We start from the raw sequence: 19,550 nt of genomic DNA on the forward strand, positions 1-19,550 counted from the left end.
TTATATTTAGAAGCCCTCTTCTAGGGTTACATATCAAGATACGTGCACACTGCTCTTTTGCAGATGCAGCTGCCCTGTAAGAAGTGAAAGACACTAACATGATCCAGGAGCTGAGGCCAGCAATTTCAAGTTTCCATCTGTCTCTGCCCATAACACACGCAGGAAGAAAAAGAGCACTGGGCTTCAGGCATTAGTTGGTGCCTTCAGCCTGCAGGAAGACTGCACCAAAAACTGGAAGCCTGGAGTAGCTTTGTGGTAGGAAGACTCTGTTCACCTGCCCAAGACACAGATGTTGAATTGAAATGCGTTTTATGACTTTTTCCCCACATATTTAATGAAATAACATCATTCAGTTCACATATATGATAGGTCTTTTTTTTTTTCCCCACCTAAAAAAACCCAGTAAGTGCAATGCAGAATAATAATAGGCTAAATCCAAATCTAGATGCATGATGATGAAGAACAGGTAATTTCAAGACCTTGTCACAAATAATGGAATTTGTTTATATGCCCCTCAAAATATAAAGCAGGCACTAATTCCTCAGACAACTGCATTCTGCTTTCCGCACCCACTGCTGTCACCAGGGGTCTTGCTGATTTGGGCAGTAAAATGTCATTTAGCTTCCCTGTGTTTTATACCTAACTTTGTGTGGATCTGTCACACCTACAACAGAATGATTTGGTTGTACAAGGACCATATTCATTTCCAGCACAAGCTGCATTTCTCAAACATGGTTGAAAATTTATGTAAACATAAATAAATGAAGAGAACCGATACCAGTACATTAGTAAAGCAAAAATAAGATTACCTATGACATAGAAGCACTAAAGCACATTAAAGGAATTGCTGCATTTTCCCCTCTCTGTCACATTAAGTGGTTTAATATAAAGCCTTTATTTTTATACCAATCAATAGCACTGTAAGGTAGCAACATTTATCTTCAGAAGCACTGAAGATACAATGGCTCAATTCTCAATTATGTTAAGAGCGAGACTTCAAAGATATTTATGAGCATCAAGATGCAAGTTAGATTTCCAGTATGGTTTTCAAAAGCATCTGAACAAGTCAGGTGTTTAGCTCCTATTGATCTAAATCCTTGGTAGGCACTTTCCAAAAAAATACTTCAAGTTGCCTATTGCTATCCTCAAGTGCCCAAATACCTTTGGAAATCTTTCTCCCCTCTCACACCACAATGTGGTTTAGTTTACAGAACTGGAGTTTAATATTTTACAGAAGGAGGAAACTTTTTGTACACCCTTTGAATTTTAGTACACTGACGTAGAAAACTATTACTACAGCAATGCAATATTGTTGACTTTGATGCCAGCAGTTCAAGGCGGTGGAAATCTGACCCCTGTGGCCTGCTGAGAGACCTCTTTTGATGACCTCATTTGACCACTTTCCTCTCCTGGCAGGAAAGCCCCGAAGAGAAGAGACCACCAAGGGACCATTTTGAAAAGGCCTCAACACTCTTTCTGGATATTATTTTGAAAATGAAGCAAAAAGCTTACCTTGCTGATTATTTTGAGCATTAATTGATCTCTAGCAACTTCTGAATGTATTAGCTACAGTACAGAGTAGTTGTATAGTATCATGTAGGCCAGAAATCCTGCTTTTGCTTTGATTCTGAAACTGTCCAAGGGGTTAGAAAAAGGGATGTTACTCTTTGAAATAGAAGAGGCAACAAAACTTAGGAAAGACACTTCCCACATACCAGAATGGACATGAATTAAAAGTAATTTTATTCCACTTCTCAATGACAGTTCTATCATATCTGATAATAAGGCAAGCTACTAAAAGTCCCACAAGACATACCAGACCATTGAAATAGTATTCAAAAAGCAAAGAGGAGTTCACAGAACAGCCAACTCTTGGGATCATCAAAATCAGTGACAAGATTCCCCTGTGTACACACTTGATCAGTGTAACTGCTGAAGAAATCAACTGATTTCACCAGTGTTTGTGAAGTTTTATACTAGAGCAATTAAGGATAGGTGATGCATCACTGACTTCAATGAAAAACAGAATCTGGCAGAAAGAAAAGCGAAAAAGCACATTAAAAGTATAATATCAAGGCACAGAAAATGCATGCTACTTCCAGGCATATACTTTAACATGTAAAGGTTTCTGGGAGATTGACTTTTTTTTCAATAGGTAGCTGTACTCCTGCCAGGCACGATTCTTTTCTCGCTTGCACCTGCAGAACTCCCATGCATTTCTGGGTAGTAGGTCCAGATTGATGTTAGTACAAGGAGAGTGTAAGCTGGCATAGCTTGCTTGAAGATGTAGTAACAATTAAAGCAAATGGAGCAACAACTGCTGAAGATGCAGCCATCTGTCTTAACGCTCACCAGAGCGCAGTCCTTTTAACATGGTATATTGGTGAGACAAAACAAATATATTCTTTCAGACAGTTTTCAGCTAATAAAAAACAGCTGTTCCATGCAAAATTTTCATAAGGTATCAAGAAACTGCAGTAATTTAGAGACTATCAATTCTGTAACCTAAAACTGTTCACTAATATCTTAGGATCAGCAAGAGTGTAGGTAGCTATGTACGCGTACAAAAGTCTGTCCATCTCTAACCACATTGATATATAGACTATTCATAGCAAGATGAGAGGATGAACTAAACAAAAGAGACATGAACAAAGCAGAACACAATGAAACTATGTGACTTCCTAGAGGAACAATAACAAGGGATGAAGAGGAACATCTATTTAAAAAGATCTTTTGTCAGATAAAAAAATATGAACTTTTTACATACGTGAAGTTTAAAGAGGAAAATATGATCAGTGCAACTTTAATGCAGGACTGGAGCTAAGTCAAGGGAGTTCAACAATGAAAGACAACAAAACAAACAAAAATCATTAAGAAAAATAAGGATGCTATGGAAGAAGAGTGTCTCTTAGTAATCAAGTGATTCAAATCGGTCCCAGGTGGTTAAAAATCCAAGGTAAAGACCTAAAAGCTGAGGATGACAGAAGAAAGCAGCCGCTTTGCAGCTGCAGAGTACGCCCACGGCATTATAAAATCACATAGCAGGATAAAATCACAAACCATGGTTATGATTGTGTTATGTTGAGACTATTTTAAAGTAATAAAAAAATCCTTAATGGCCTGATCCAAAACCCACTGGAGGAAACAGGAGTTCTTCTACTAGCTTCAGCGGGCTGTGCATCAGATATTACATCGTGCACTATAAACAGTCTAGATATATTGGCTTTGTTTGGGTAGGGTCAGCCAGGGAACACCATGGATCCAGCATACATTCCACATAAATGAGAAAGAAAAGGGAGTTGTTAGAGCAAGATCTCATTATACATCAGGGTAGAAGAGAAAATGCTGCTTTATACTAAGATTCCTTATAAATAAATAATTTTGAAAACCTGGTCACGCCATGCTGATTAACTAACTGGACTATCGGTTCATCTGCCAGTAACATGCCTCTGCAGACTTGCAGTGTCAAATCTAACAGTCTGGAATGAAGGGTTTCCTTCTCTTCTTCTTTTTCCGCTCCCGAGATTTACATGATGATTTCTTCCAAGTGCAGTCCTGGTCTTCAGATAGCATACTGCAAGGACACAGAAATATGTATTTTTTAAAGAGGAAAAGACAAAAAGTTTGCCTTGTGAGTTTAAATTATTAATTCTACAGATCTAATGGATACATTATGCCACATTAGTGGCACTTGTTCTCTTAACAAACATCCCTCTAGATTAGTGGTTCAATACAGTTTTGAATCAAAGAGCTAAGTTTCTAATAGCACTGGTCATCTGTCAATCTGAACTGAATTTTTAAACTGGGTTACATGAATCAACGCAAGTTAGAATCTTTCATTGCCAGGAAATGGGCTCTTATTTGACAAAGTTTCAAGAGGTCAACAGCATCTCTGCTTCCTGTGGTACATAAGAGAGTCAGGCAAGAGCAGCTCTTTCAGCAGTAGACAACTTAGGAAATATAACAGTAATATATGGCAGACGTTTTAAAAGGACTGAGTAACTTCTGCTTGTGCATCTGCCCTAGGAGAGAAAACGATCTGAGAAGTTCCCTCAAATTCTTGTGTTGGGGGTAGGTCTCGGACATCACCCAGGGATGTACTGATCTCACTGGCTTGTCCCTGGATGCTGGACTCTCTGCTGGTGCCCGAGATACCTTCTCCACCAAGCAGCTACCTTTTAGCAGCTCCTTAAAGAGAGATCTAGGACATGAGGCACTAAACAGTAAATATGTCCTGCAGACAGCACTAACTCCTTTGTTGATTGCCTCTTGGATCCTACTCAGGACTCTAATGGGCAGAAACTATTGTGGAATTTGCTTCCCACAGTAAGTTATGTGGATCTATTTCCTCCATGAACAAATGAAACAACTGGACCAGAATTTTTGATGTGCTTTGCTAAGGAAATGAGGCTGATGTAATCACATTGCCTCTGTGCATCCACGTGTCTGCCCACTACAGAGCCTCCGAGCTGACTGAACATGTGTGATAGGTAGAGGACTTTAAGCTTTTATGTTTTACAAATTCAGTTAAGAAAAGGTAGGGTATCAGTTGAGATACTAAGAGAATCAGTTAATGCCCTTATTGATAGAAAAGCAGCAGTATGAGCTCACTGGCTAGGTGGGCACCGAGAATTAATGTAAGTAAAAGACAACAGGAATGCCTTGACTTCAGCCTTTGTGCTCTATCAGTTACTGGCAGGTCAATCCCTGCAGCGAAAGGTGAGTAGTCTTCCTTGACTCTTTTTTCCCTATGGTGCGGTACAGAGACTGGACTGCAATATAAAGATCTGGAGGCCGGCTGTGTAATTCCTGCCGTCTTATCGACCCCAGTTTATTCTGTCTCTGAAAGAGAGACAGTCACCCAGTGAAGTGGCTGCAAAGGCTTTTGAGAGCCTCGGGAAGGGGACAGCAGAGATTAAAAATAATCTTGCATGCCTTTTCCCTTTCCCAATTATTTCCCTTTTTCCAATTATTTCTAAGTTAGTAAGAAAAATGTATGTATACATCTGTCCCTGGTGCACAGTCTAAATGTTTACTCCTTCTCCTTCTACCACTAATTACCAATGTTGCATTACTGCACATATGCTTGATTTAAGAACCTACTGATTATGAAATAGTATAAGCCAGTACTTTCTGCCCAGCCTGGCTGTCTCTCTGTCTTCCTTCGAAGCCATGCTGACAGGTGGTATTTCTGTGACTTCCTTGGGGTGAAGTTCTAGATCAAGTGAGATTAAAGAAGGGGTCAGAAGTTCACACTCCTCTACGAAAGCATCAAAATAATCATAATGGTTTGCATGAAATTCCAAAGTCACCGCACACAACTACCCTTCTCACATAAGTTATTACCAGAAGATAATTCTACCCTGCCTGTGGCCCTGGGGTTCAAGATAAACAAACACAATGGAATTCTGATGTGAATTAAAAGTCTTGGACACTGGTCCATTGGAAGGAGTTTCTTGCATTCCTTTCCTTCAGTACTTTGGCTACCCTCCCTCATACCAAAACTGTCGCTATCTCAGAGCTCTACAGAAAAGCTTGTGTCTTTACTTCGCTCTAACATCTCTTACTAGTTCTCCACATTTCTACTTGACTTGCTCCTACTTGCCTAGACTACAGAGAACCACTAGAGAGGTGCACAGAAGACATGGGCTTTGTATGACATGCTTCTTGGCTCAATTGGGAAGCAAAACTCACGTGAGCTCTAGTTGTCCGAGCAGCATGCTCAAGCATCAGACGCTGGAAGACGTTCTAAAAGTATGTGCTGTAAGAAGCTGCATATTGTTTCAGACTTCTAACAGGCTGTGCTGCAAACTCAGCAATGGACTAAGAATACATGATTCCCATGGTAGCACACAGTAAAATATGACATGTTGAGATTCGATTAACAAAAGGGTTTGGGACATCTGGTGTCTCCTTCACTTAAGTAAGGAGGTTCCAACCCAGGATTATGTTTCCCTAACGTAATCATTTCATTCAAATGAAATCTAAAGACACCAAATGTCTTGTGTTATCAAAAAGCAAAACAAAACAGAATTTGGAATCTGCTCCAAAAGCATTCTGACTCCAGATCCATTCAAGTCAGTGGGAAGGCGACTAACAGGCTTTATGAAGGAGCATAAGAATAGTGGTACCGGGTTGTGGCAAACAGCCATCTTCACAGCATCCCATCGGTGACAGTGACATGTTACAAATGCCTAAAGGGACTGTATAAAGAAAAGGCTATGTCCAGGGTGATATTTCTCCCTTTATTGCCTTCCAGCTCTGGCCATCTGCAGCTTAGAAACTTTCTGAGCCCAAGATTATATCTGCATCTTTGCATTTAAGCTTTTCTTTGTAACTTCACTCGTTGCTGTTTCAAATCATTTGTATTTTTTGTATCCACAGCAACCAGAAGGAATAAATTTCACAGCTGCATTGTATGTCACTGGGAAAAGTACCTCGTTCTTTGTTTAAAGCTGCTTTCTTCTGATGCCCCTTCATCTCGTTCATAAGAGACAACAAATAACCACTCTTTATTTCACTGCCTTTAACTACTGATTCTTAAGTCTTTCTTTCCCAAGCCAAAAAGATTGTGTCTATTTTGTCTTTCCACATATAAAGTTTTTTTCATACCTTGCAGCCCTTCTCTTTGTGGGTTGTGTGTGTACACCACATCTTTCTTAAGAGAAGGACATCAGAACTAGAGGCAGGATTCAGGATGTGGTTCACAGCTGAGTGTTGCCTGTCATTAGCTATCTTGCAATCTGCTCTCTAACCAGGCACCTTACAACAGATTAAGGCCACACGCAGGCTATGGCACGCAGCTCTGCGCTGTTTCAGCTCGTAGTGACATCTCCTTATGGAAGACAAATATGTCCCTTTTCTCACTGCAGCTCTTGATGGACAGCATGCCTATGGGCACATATGCAGGGCTCGACTCGGTGGTGACACAAATACTGGTTTAAGTTACATCTGAGCAAGCAGTGGAAGTGTAATTCAGCATTCAGGACTGGCAAGGCAGGAGTGCAGGAGAAGCTGACAGGAGAGGGTAAAAGATACAGGCTGGAGTGAGAATAAATGTGGCCTGGTGTGGAATGGGGGATAGCCCTCATTCAGCACACACCACAGCTTAACACTCAGTGATTCCTCAGTGTAACAAGAAACACACCAGTTTACGTTGATCAAGACAGACAAGTTTTACTGCAGGGCTGTTAACTGCAGCGATGCAAGTGACAGCTTCTCCATGTCTACACTCAGGGTCATGACTGCAGAAGGTAGATGGCTCTCAAGTGCTGGGTGGGTCCTGTTCCAGGCTATATGTGTATGTATCACTATGTATCTTAATGTATGCTTGCTAAAGATAACATGCCAGTGTTAAAGACAAGTGAGGCTCTCCAAGGCAGCAGTAGAAGCCCTGAGTTGGCTTAGCACCGAGTAAATCTTCAAAATGCAAAGTCAAGGCTGTTTCTTCCATGCAGACGTAGGTCTCCCCTGCTGCTATTCCTGTGCTACCATTGCTCTGTCACTGAACAAACCACAGAAGACATGCAAGGAAGCTCGGGGCTCAGAGCCTGCAGCTTCTGAAAAGCGAAAGGGTCTTCCTCTTCCCAAGTCTACCAGTATTTTGGGGGGTATAATGTCACTGTTTGTTCAAAGCAGAACTTTGTTGCACTTCCTCTCTCTGCAGCTTCTACCATTTCTACCCTCAATACCTTGACCAGATGTTTTTCTCCTGGCTGAGGCACGTGGAGTACCACGGGAGCCCTCCTCAGCTCTGCTTAAAGCACAGGACTTAACCCCTTTCCAACACAAGATGGAACACATAGTAGCTTTGGACACTGAAAAGCCAGAAGAGGAGATGAGGAAACAAATGAATAACTTCAGTTGGAATTTTACATAGGGAATGTGGGTTTTGATACTCAGAGGCTACTGAAATTCAGCAAGTTAGGTACTGACCTCATTGAACTGGTCTTCTAGAAAGCATATATATTAAAGTTAGCATAGAAGTAATTTACACTCACTTCACATTAGTGGAGTGCAAAGTGGCTGTTAGTAAATAATCATGACCAAGGTACAAATGGATGTGAGATAACTACATGGAGCATGCAATGCCATCCACACCAGTGGAAGACAATTTAGTATAAAATCATAGAATGGTTAGAGTTGGAAGGGTCCAGGGACACCTCCCACTAGAGCAGGTTGCTCAAAGCCCCATCCAGCCTGGCTTTAAACACTTCCAGGAATGGGGCATCCACAACTTCCCTGGGCAATCTGTTCCAGTGCTTCACCACCCTCACAGTAAAGAATTTCTTCCTAATATCTAATCTAAATCTCCCCCCTTCCAATTTAAAACCACTACCCCTTGTACTGTCACTACACTTCCTGACAAAGAGTCCTTCTCCGGCTCTCCTGTAGGCTCCCTTCAGATATTGGAAGGCTGCTGTGAGGTCTCCCCGGAGCCTTCTCTTCTCCAGGCTGAACAACCCCAGCTCTCTCAGCCTGTCTTCACAGGGGAGGTACTCCATCCCTCTGATCATCTTCGTGGCCCTCCAATGGACCCTTTCCAACAGGTCCATGTCCTTCCTGTGCTGAGGACTCCAGAGCTGGATGCAGTACAGCTGTCCAAAAGTAAGGCAGCACAGGGGATTCAGGAAAGCATGGAGAGTGGAAAGGCCAATTGGGTGCTCCTGTTCACTCATTTTCACATCGGAAGAATAAAGAAGATTGTTGCTTGTTGTTCCCATCAAACACTTAAAAGCAAGGGCTCTTTGGAGGGTGACAGGTCAAAGCGGTGGTGGTAGGGAGTAATAAAGAGACTGGAAAGCCAGAGAGCAGGGTCAATCCAGTAAACCTTGAGTCCTCACGAAACTCAAGGTACCATTTGGCCAAGTGACCTCTATGGAAACCATTCACTCAATACAGAAATTTAAATCCTACAGTGTGATGAGAGTTCCCAGGCACTTGGCAATGCTCCCATCCAACAAAGAGATTTTTCTCTTAAAAAAATAACCCAAAACCAATTTAAAAAAATCCTGAAAAGACAAAAAATTAGAAAAAAACCATGAAGTTGTATTAGCCTGCTTTACTGCTGCTTACTCCCTTGAAGGTAGGAGAGAGAGAGAGGCGCTTACAAATGCTAGCTAGATGTAAAGCGCTAACTACCACTAATATCTGGCAGTGGGCACAAGAAAGCGTTCACGCATTCAGCATGCAGGGTCCTTAATGTAGTGGAAGTGAACTGCTGACTACAACTAAGTGTAGGTAGTGTGCCCTGGTTAATGTGACTGCTTCAGGTCAGTGTTGTCTGCCACTCCTCTCCTCCTACTCAAAAAAACCCAACTGAGCTGCTATCCTCGTCTGAGAAATGATGAGTAAGGTAGCAGAAGCGAACAGAGGAATTTACTGCTGCTGTCAATTAGAAAACTTGGCACACCCAGCCTGAAGTGACTTGGTTTTAAATCTGTGAGGGCTGAACAAACTGAACACAGGCTGAACCTGAGAGAGATTCATGCTTGCAAAATGCATAGAGAATTACTGAATATACATTAAGCTTCTGGTTTTGCAGGACCATCCACTAATATCCTAGAGAAACGGACCCCATCTCCGCTAACTTCCCTGCTGTTCAACCTGGCGTACTTCAAGTTTTTTGTCTGAAAGTGTTGTACATATTTAACCAGCTACTCCAGTCCAGTCCCCAGAGATATTTGCATTTCAGCGGTGAGGTGATTTCTGTTTATGGTTCACACACAAGTTTGTACAGTGCACTGAAAGGCTCTCCAACCAAAACAGCCAATAATAAATTGATTCAAATTGGTTATTTTAATGGGCAGTGCACATTACTATGGAGAAAAGAACACATTGTTGCACAACCTTAAGATAGGATATCAATACCCTAATTACTTTTGCCCTCTTTTCCAAATAAGCTTATAATCCATCTGGATAAACACCGTGTATACAGAGATCCATTTGTCAATCTTCTTCACTATCATTCCAGGTACATGAAGGCAGGTCAATCACACAGCACTGAGAGGAACCAACCTTCTCTCACAGCAAACCAAGTCAAAATTACATTTGTGGTCACTTTTGATATAGTTATGGTCACTTTAATATCAAACAATAAAACAGTAATTGACCGTTGTCGTCTTCTCCTTACAAAGTTAAAAGATATGTTGGACAGATTATGAGACTGAAAATTAGCACCTGGGGACTCTATTACCTGAAATCCAAGGATCTCTATACACTTAGTCTTGCAGATGATGAAACTAACAGGCAGAAAAACCAAAAAGCAACTGGTCTAAATTGGAAAAACCTATGGGAGCTGCAAGAGTTTCTACAAAAATCCACTGCTGCTAAGACACAGTTGCTTGCCTTTAACCACAGACAAGAGAATATTCTAAATTGCAAAATAAGTAAAAATTGCTTTTTTGGAAAACATACATGTATGCCTAAATTTTAACATTAGCAGATGGTGCTGACAATCTTTAGTTTCATGTTCTGAGGACCATGCGCAGGGAACTGCTGGCATTGGAACCAGTAGCATTTTGCTTACCGTTGTGAAATGAACTACGCAATAGATTCCAATGATGACAAGGCCAATGATAATCGATGCAACGGCAACCCAGAGTGCATTGCGACCCAGTCTTTTTGACCCTTCTATATCTCCTTGATTATAACTGTTTAAAGCCTGTAAAGAGAAACAGAGAGTTTGTGACTTTTTTTTTTAAACAGAAATCTGTACAAAACAATGCAACTTTGAACCAATTATAGAAAAGACTTTATAAAATTATTTGCTTTGTAAAAATAAACATCCACTACCAACAGTCCAAGGTAAGCCCAGTTTTCTGTTCCACTCATTTTCAGTATATTTCATTGCAATTACAGCTCTTATTTTCAGCTGTGAGGCTATATTCATATGATGAGTTTTCTTGTACACACCAGCATAAAAGCTGCCAAATCAACTCTAATCCACCCACTTGCATAAACTGGTAGCTTTTATCTCTGGATATATTTTTGTAGTATATGTGAACTGTTAGTTGGCCACTTCACTGGCAGTAAAATAAACTCTTAAGCTTTACAAGACCATAAGCATAAAAAGGACCATAAACAGGCTGCATTTATACAGAAAGGCTCAGGAAAACTTCTTAAAATAAGTCTACTAGTGTCCTATTTTTCCAATGTTTTACTTTTCAAAACCAAGTTTGAAGAATTAATAGGTAGTTTGCCAGTTGTGGAAAAACCCCACAAAACAAAGAAATATAGATCATCCGAACAAAACATTGGAGTGCGATCTTCATGGGCTAGAAAGTGTCCAGTTTTCCATGCGTTTTCAGAACACATTGATAGTTATTATCATATACATCCTGAGGTACGCATCAGACATATGGATATTATCTCAACAGACTTGAGTTTATCCACCCACAATTTAGCAGATGCTTTATATTCGTTACATAGAGAGACTGCAAGGCATGAAAGGACCACTGATCTTCTAGTCTTTTTTGAGACACACTGTAGGGTTTTCTGAATTAATTTTTGTTTTAGCCAGACCATATTTTTAAAAGAAAAGATTCAGTGAGGGACACTAAAGTATTCTACTACATGAATCTAACACAGTTCGTAGTAACTTTTTTTGCAAGAACAAGAATGCGATCCAGAGGGACCTGGACAGGCTTGAGAGGTGGGCCCCTGTGAACCTCATGAAGTTCAACCAGGCTAAGTGCAAGGTCCTGCATGTGCGTCAGGGCAATCCCAAGCACAAATACAGGCTGGGTGGAGAATGGATTGAGAGCAGCACTGAGGAGAAGAATTTGGGGGTGTTGGTTGATGAGAAGCTCAATATGAGCCAGCAACATGCGCTCACAGCCCAGAAAGCCAACCTCATCCTGGGATGCATCAAAAGAAATGTAGCCAGCAGGTCGAGGGAGGGGATTCTACCCCTCTACTCTGCTCTGGTGAGACCCCACCTGGAGTACTGCGTCCAGCTTTGGGGCCCCCAGCATCAGAAGGACATGGACTTGTTGGAGCGAGTCCAGCAGAGGCCATGAAGATGCTCCAAGGGCTGGAGCCCCTCTGCTGTGAGAACAGGCTGAGAAAGTTGGGGGTGTTCAGCCTGGAGAAGAGAAAGCTCCGGGGACACCTTAGAGCCCCTTCCAGTACCTAAAGGGAGCCTACATGAAAACTGGGGAGGGACTCTTTATCAGGGAGAGTGTAGCAGTAGGATGAGGGGGAACAGTTCTAAATTGAAAGAGGGGGGATTTAGATTAGATATTAGGAAGAAATTCTTTCCTGTGAGGGTGGTGAGACACTGGCCCAGGTTGCCCAGAGAAGCTGTGGCTGCCCCATCCCTGGAGGTGTTCAAGGCCAGGTTGGATGGGACTTTGAGCAACCTGGTCTGGTGGGAGGTGTCCCTGCTCAGGGCAGGGGGTGGAACTTGATGATCTTTAAGGTCCCTTCCAATCTAAACCATTCTGTGATTCTATGATTCTGTTCCAGGAAGTATCCCAGAAATGGAAGGTGTGGGGGGAGGAATATGGGGACCTGATCAAATGAACTGCTCTGTGGAATAAATAATTCAGATTGTCTTTAGAAAATGACTGCATGAGGTATCACAAAGTCCTATTACGAAAAGTGATTTTGTTATGAATCACTTTCTGTAGCAAAGAGAACAATTCAACAGAGTAAAGATCTGAGACTGCAGTGAGCAGGAAAGGAATGAACTTCAGAGGATACCAACCATTGTTGTAGAACCTTTTTTCTCCAAGCCAAAAAATAATTAGGGGCATTATCTGTGCATGTCTGTCGATTAGTGAGCACACAGAAGTTAATGGGCTTAGATGCATCCTTGGTGTTAGCACTGCAGTAAGATCACTTGTGCCAAGACAGTCCCAAAGCAATGAAGCCTATATTCCTAGAATTGCATCTCAAGGATAAGTGCAGGTACTTATTCTCCGGTGTCTAAGAAACGCTGAGCTGCTGATGCACTCTTGTCCTTAAAGAGGGCACTGATACATCTCTTCCTGGAAGCCTACATGCCTAAACATTTCTCTATTTTATTTCCCTAAAGAATATTGCTAATACCTCTGCTCTGCTGTCAAATTTCATTGAGGTTGGCTAGTGGACTTAAAGGATATAGCGGGGAAAGACAGAAAAGACGGAAATGAGACGGACACAAGCACATAGTCAAATAGTATGATGTCACCTGTGATTCTCCACCAGTGCGGCCTCCTGTTAAAAAGAGCGGCTGGCACAGCTCCTCTCACCTGACTTACTCCACTGTTTTCAGGAATCCTGTCTATAGGAGAAGACTTTTCTTAGGTTTCCTCAAAATACATTTGTGAAGGTCAATGAAAGGAGTATCAGAAGAAACATGGCTTAGCTTGGTCTTGAGGAGGCTGACTTCTCCTGCCTCTGTCAGCAGCTATGAACGTGACTGTGTCTACAGGGAGAAACATGGAGAAGCATAACTGATACCTCAGCCCTGACTTTGTTCTCCGCACCATCAAAGGATTCACTTTGTGTGACATCTAGAGAGTGGTCCTGCAAACACTCTAGACTCAGTTCCCCATTCACGTGGTCTCAAGACTGAGGCAGAGTTGTAAGCGAGACACGGCAGCACCAGCTTGCAGTTCTGTGCAGTCTTACTAATGTACTTAGGAAGTCTGGAAAATGTCCATGTGATTTCTGCAGGTACCGCATAAATAATTCACCCTGTGCACTTTAATAAGTAATGTCATTTTAATACAAATCTACGATGAAGAGGAGGAAAACAGCATTAATGATAAAGAGGAGGATTTGGGAGAGACAGGAAGGAGACAAAAGTTTCTTTATTAAGAGGTTTAAATTAAAAGGCATAATTTAGCATTCAAGAAAAAAATAAGAGGTTTGGGGAAGTGGTTGGGGTCTGATGAATTTCTCTTTGAAATTCATTTACTTCTGTCTGCTTCAAAGAGCCCTTGGATCAAGCTTCTAGTTTTCAACATTAGACACTGACAACATTAACCATAAAAGCCTTAAATGTTACATCTGTGTATTTCCAAGGGCTAGGCAATATATACACAATACAGCATCTGTGTGCGACATTTGGTCTGTCCAACTTCTAAAACAAATTTCAGCCATTTTCAACCTAATACCGTATGATTTCTCAGGTTTCTGCTACCTCGCTCACTATGAAGTCATAAACTAAATTAAAGCCACGGTTCCTCAGCTGCTTATTTACTTGAGCAATCTCAGTGACTTCACCAGGTTCACACACATCTATTTATAAAAGAGATTCTCAGTTCAACAATGAAGCAACTTAACCTCACATGAACAGAAATTAACTGAATTAGCTACAAACTATTAATCCCTTTTAATGTGCATTTTCTGTTCCACATCCCCAGAACACCGTTTATGGCAAAAGCAGAAAGAATACCAAATTACTTCAGAAACCCTCCTCTACATCTCTTACAAATCCAGGCAGACACAAGTTCTCTGCTCAACATTTTCTATGCTTTCTGTGAGCCAGGCTGTAACAAATCTTATTTGGCTGTGCCTGGAAACGAGACACTCTCTAGTTAAGACCAAAGGAAGAATGAGACATGCTGGCTCACTGTGACTCCTCACTCTGAACAACCTACAGGGAAGGAGAAAGAAGAGGGGGACTCGGTAAGCAATTCAGAACCAGGCTTGATCTGGTTTTTTTTGGTAATGAAGCAGGACACAGTGAAATGGGAGTTTGCTCTGCAGCCTGTACAGCAGCACACAAATACTGGACTTCTGTGTCTCTGGGGACAGGCTGAAAGTGTTGTTGCAGAAGAAAAACTTACCATTTTGCGAAGATAAGGGTCATGCAAAAATGCTTAAGAACAGCTGCTGAGATTTGTTTAATACTCTTGAAGTAGGTACAGGCTGTCCCATATGATATTAGACGCCCTTTCTAACTGAAGAGGAACACTGGTCACTGCTAGTCACTGACCTGACCAAAGCCAACACACTGTACATGGCTCATTAGGATCCCAATTAGAAGAGGTAACCCCCTCAGAAAGCAAGTCCCATCTTTGCTGTCCCATGACTTCTACCCCCTTTTGCCTCTTGTTTCTGCTTAGGGAAACTAATATACAGACAAGGTGTCTGAATCCAAGGATAACAAATGCAGTCAAAGAGCTTGTTACTATCAGAGGCAGATGAGCCAAGATTGTCACAGCTTGACCACATATGTTATTTGAAACATGCAAATGATTAAACAGAAATGTGTCAACATAAAGAGGCAGTTAGGAGTAAACAATCAGGGAGAAATAGCTTGAGAGACTGTTTTGAAATTGTTACCGATCTAAGGCCTTATGGAATCCAATGACTAGTCGGACATACAGATCTTTGAATAAAGACAAGTGAAGGTGCTGTACTGAGAAAGGCCAGTTTGTGGGCTCAGTGCTCATATTAGAAATACCTAACTCATTCATTTTTCAGAGTTGTTCCACAGCCTCCCTCTAGCTTTTATTCCATGAGTCAGATGCACCCAGTCCACCCAGTTCTCAGATACAGCTGCCAGTTCACTGCCAGTACACTCAGTACACTGAGTGAGTGCTCTTTGGGTTCACAATAGGGGGAAAAGACACAACTGCAGATATGGAGCCCACGAGCTCAGGGACACACCGCCCACCCTCAGCCTCTCACCAGAGAAGTCTCTTCTGTCTCATGAGCCTCCTGACTTGGTACCTGTACCCCACACTCCTGCCCTGATGCCTGTAGTCCCACCTATGTGAGAAAGAATAAGGAAAGTGAGTCAACTAATCGGACAGCAACACGATACATCTGCTGGAAGCAACAGGAAGCAGGAGACCTGATGGCACCTGAGTGGAACTGCGGGAGAGTACTGAGGAGAACAGTAATCCTACAGCCAGGAGTCTTGGCCAGGACCATGGAGAAAACAGATCCCCATTTGCTAAAACTGCCAAGCAATCCTCACACCTCCAAGTGACCAGCAACTGGTTTGAAGGGGCTGCTCTTGTAATGCTAATTTATCAACATCAACAACTGATGCCATTAAGTGTCCATTCTACTAGCTATCCTCTTACCGCTGTCATGAGAAGTTGACTGCTTTCACAGAGGAGGTAAGGAACAAGAAAAGCTTATTATCGCAACAAGGAGAACTTCTGACAGGTTGATTCTAAAAATATAGTCATGGAGGTAAAATCTGAAATGGTAAGGTTTGTACCCCCAAAGGTGAGAAAGAAGTGAGGAAACCAGTGCTGGAGTTGTAAATGGGGCAGCAGAAGAGACAGAAGAGACTGAAGACAAATCTGTCATTTAATTTGGGGGTGTGTTAGAGCCCAGACTCTACTTTTAGAGTGAAAACACTTTCTGAATTGAGAGCACTTAAGGAGGACATGACACGGGCAAAGATGGTGCTGAACCATGCCCCTCTAGAAGCCAACAGGACTTTTCCTTCCAGGCCCATTCCAAGAAGTAGAAATTTACGAAGACCTCCACTTTTACAAATTTTTATCTCTTCTGACACAAGATCTCAGGCAAGCTCTGCAGACTATAAAGGTATCTTCTGTAAGAAAAGAAAATAACCCACTCTTGTATCTCAATGTTAAGCCTTGGCATCTCTAGGAAACAAGCTGAGAAAGAGAGAGAGGATGTAGATCCCAACAGAAGTGGAAATAAAACCAGCACAGGTCAAAATGCAGAACCTGGAGTGGAGGTTAATGGAGCAGTTACAGGTTGCAGCTCTAAAAGGCAGGGGAACAAGCTGTGACAAAGAAGATGGGCACATTATTTTCATCGAAAAGAAGAGGTTTTAGGTAAGAATGATGTTGAAACAGAAGGCATTCACATGCAGTAGAGATTATTGGTTTGGTTTTTGTTTCCCCCCCCCCTCCCCTTTAAGGGAGTGGGCAGCTGAGACCTGCACAGAGCGTTTAGCATTCAGGAAGTTCTCTTCCCACCCTGGTTTCTGCATATCCCCTGGTGACAGTTACTTAAGCCTGACTCCAAAAGCCTGCATGAACTTCAACTAGCACGTGGGTGGAGATTTCTCCATATGGGGTGCAAAAATCTTTAGAGGCCAAATTCTGTCCTTGACAGTTAACTTCTGTGCAGCCCTAGTGCTTTGGTAAAAGTACTGTCAGGGTGAACAGATGCTCACAGCCCCAGCTCATCAACTCTCATTACTTTATATAGCACCCAAAGTGTCCACAGACAGAAAGGATGCTCGGTACCAGCAGGACCAAATCGCAAATCAAGGAAAAGAGCATATTGTATAGTTAAGTTAACGACAAAAAAAAAACCAGACACATAGAAAAAAATAAAGTGATGGCTAATACTTATCTGGACAAAAAAGGTTGTGAAGATGGGTTTAGAATAGCTCCTTTAAGTAAATATCAAGCTTATGCGTGCATCCCAATCTTTAGGTGTGATTTCTGATCAATCTTTCCAGTTTTAAAAAAGTGTGCTTTAGTATATTTTAGATATAAGTAATTATTCTTATACTTAATTGCAAAAAGAAATAACTATTTTTACTTACCTTTTCAGCCGGGCTATCAGAGAAAAGGATGAAAATACACAATGTTTTAAGCCCTCTTCAGCTCCTAAGCAACAGAAATACATTGCAGTATTACTGATTACACTGCTCATGTATCCTATTAGAAAAGTCTGGATCTGACTCGGCAACTTTTAACTCAAAGAAGATTCTGTTCTAACAATCCCTTTGAAGTTAACAAGATTGCTGCATTATTAAGGACTATGCAAACCAATCATGGCTTATAAGAGTAAGACTGTTCTTTCAGTGTAGTCGATACTCAATTTTAAGGGTTTTCGCTAACAATGTACAATCACTACTCTTGTGTGTTTTATTCTAGCAAATAGTTAGCAGCAGGCTAAAGAACCCGTTTACTGGAAAAAAAAAGGGCGCTTCTATCATATTTGATTAGCTGAAGCAGAAATCATGTCTGGTCCTTTCCAAATCTGATTTCTGTTCCCCAGTCGCCACTTTGACATGCAGATACTGTGTCCAATTCAGTGTGCAAGTTAGTTGATGTAACAAATCCCGTTAAATGAGATATAAAACTCCCTCCCTCATATAGCCTGATACTGCAAACTCGATTTGAACTGCCTTTTACTCCACATTTTCTATCTGCTGCTAGGACAGCTGACTGAGCCACTGATGCTCTCAGACTTGCTGCCTCACCTAACTTTGTCCACACGCAGCAGGGACAAGTGGTTACAAAGGCGTCGCGATGCCCATTACCCTGACGGCTCCTCCAGCCCCGCTTTGCTTCTGCAGGTCCCGGCCGGGCCGGCCGGGAGAGCCGCGGCTGGGCCAGTGCAGAAAGCCGGAGATTGCCCCGCTGAACACCCATCCCCAAGCCGTAGGTGGCTTGGGCAGCCGGTGGGGTGCTACTCACCATGACGGCGAAGACGAAGGCGACGATGTTGACGGGATAGGCGGGACAGAAGCAGGCGAGGATGCTGAGGAGCAGGTAGTTCTTGGGCCGCGGCTGCGGCGGCCCGTCGGGCAGCTCATCCTCGATGTTGGTCTCGGGGCTGTTCTCCAGAGCCCTCTTGATGTCGACACCGGCGGGGAGCGCGGACATGGGGCTGCGACGCGGCGGGCGGGCGGCTGGGAAAGCCCAGCGCCGCGCACCGGGCAGGCGTGACCCCGCCGCGGCGCCCAGCCAAGGGAGCCGCCCGCCGCCGCACGGCACGGAGCGGAGCGGCGCCTCCCCGGGACGGGCACCGGCAGCGCTGCGGGGCGGGGTAGGGTGGGGTGGGGAGGTGCCCGCCGACAGCTCCTCTGGCAAGAAATCTTTGAAATGCAAAAAAAAAAAAAAAAAAAAAAAAAAAAGTAAACGAAACAGAAGCCGTCGAGGGTTTTTGCAGCCCCGAGTACCGGCTGCGCCGCGACGCAGGCGGGCGGGGGTTCCCCGGGCTACCCCATCCCGTCCCCAGGAGCCACCCCCGCCGCCGGCACCGAGGGGTCCGCAGCCACACGAGCCGCTCCAGTTCCAGTCTTTTCCGAAACTTTTAAACTGTCTGGAGTTAAACGACTTATAACTAAGTTTGCGTTACCCCGGGGAGAACTTCACTGTGTTCTTACATCCTCATTTCTAGCGTCAGCGAGTCCCATCAGCAAGTGGCATAAAGTCTACCAAGGCATCTCCTCTGATCTGTGCTGAAATTGTCATCTCCTAACCCCACTGACTTGCTAAACTTAACAAAACCATGAAAGATTGGCAGAAAATAACCAATTTAAAGCATTTGGGTGGCTCAGACCCACAGTATTTTGGCCAATTTTTAGCAAGTGATTCAGTCTTTACTGAACATAACTTGAAATCCACTTTGGGGGATGGAGGAGGGGGAAAGCAAGGAAACGAATCTTTATTATTTCCAAAACCTACCGTATGGGAAAAAAAACCCCAAACCCAACAACCCAACCAAACTGCAAAACAAGTAAATAAAGATATGCTTCCATCATAGTTTTGGAGCTGGTAGGGAAAAGTATAACAGCCTGCATCCCAAAAGGAATAGGTTCTGTTTCTGCCACATGATACAAGAAAAAAAACCACTTTATACCTGTATGGAGCTTCAGCAAA

At 42.8% G+C, this 19,550-nt stretch overlaps 1 protein-coding gene across 1 annotated transcript; it reads right to left on the reverse strand.

The window, feature by feature from the left end:
- Window positions 1-1,722: 1,722 nt before the first annotated feature.
- Window positions 1,723-18,624, reverse strand: TMEM233 (transmembrane protein 233). Its single transcript, XM_074159863.1, has 3 exons — window positions 18,363-18,624; window positions 10,529-10,663; window positions 1,723-3,574 (listed from the first exon to the last, which is right to left on the reverse strand). The coding sequence occupies exons 1-3, from the start codon at window positions 18,549-18,551 to the stop codon at window positions 3,563-3,565; spliced, it is 336 nt and encodes a 111-aa protein (XP_074015964.1). The 5' UTR covers window positions 18,552-18,624; the 3' UTR covers window positions 1,723-3,562.
- Window positions 18,625-19,550: the final 926 nt, after the last annotated feature.

Source organism: Numenius arquata, chromosome 16, assembly GCF_964106895.1.
Source record: "Numenius arquata chromosome 16, bNumArq3.hap1.1, whole genome shotgun sequence".
NCBI classification, from domain to species: domain Eukaryota; kingdom Metazoa; phylum Chordata; class Aves; order Charadriiformes; family Scolopacidae; genus Numenius; species Numenius arquata.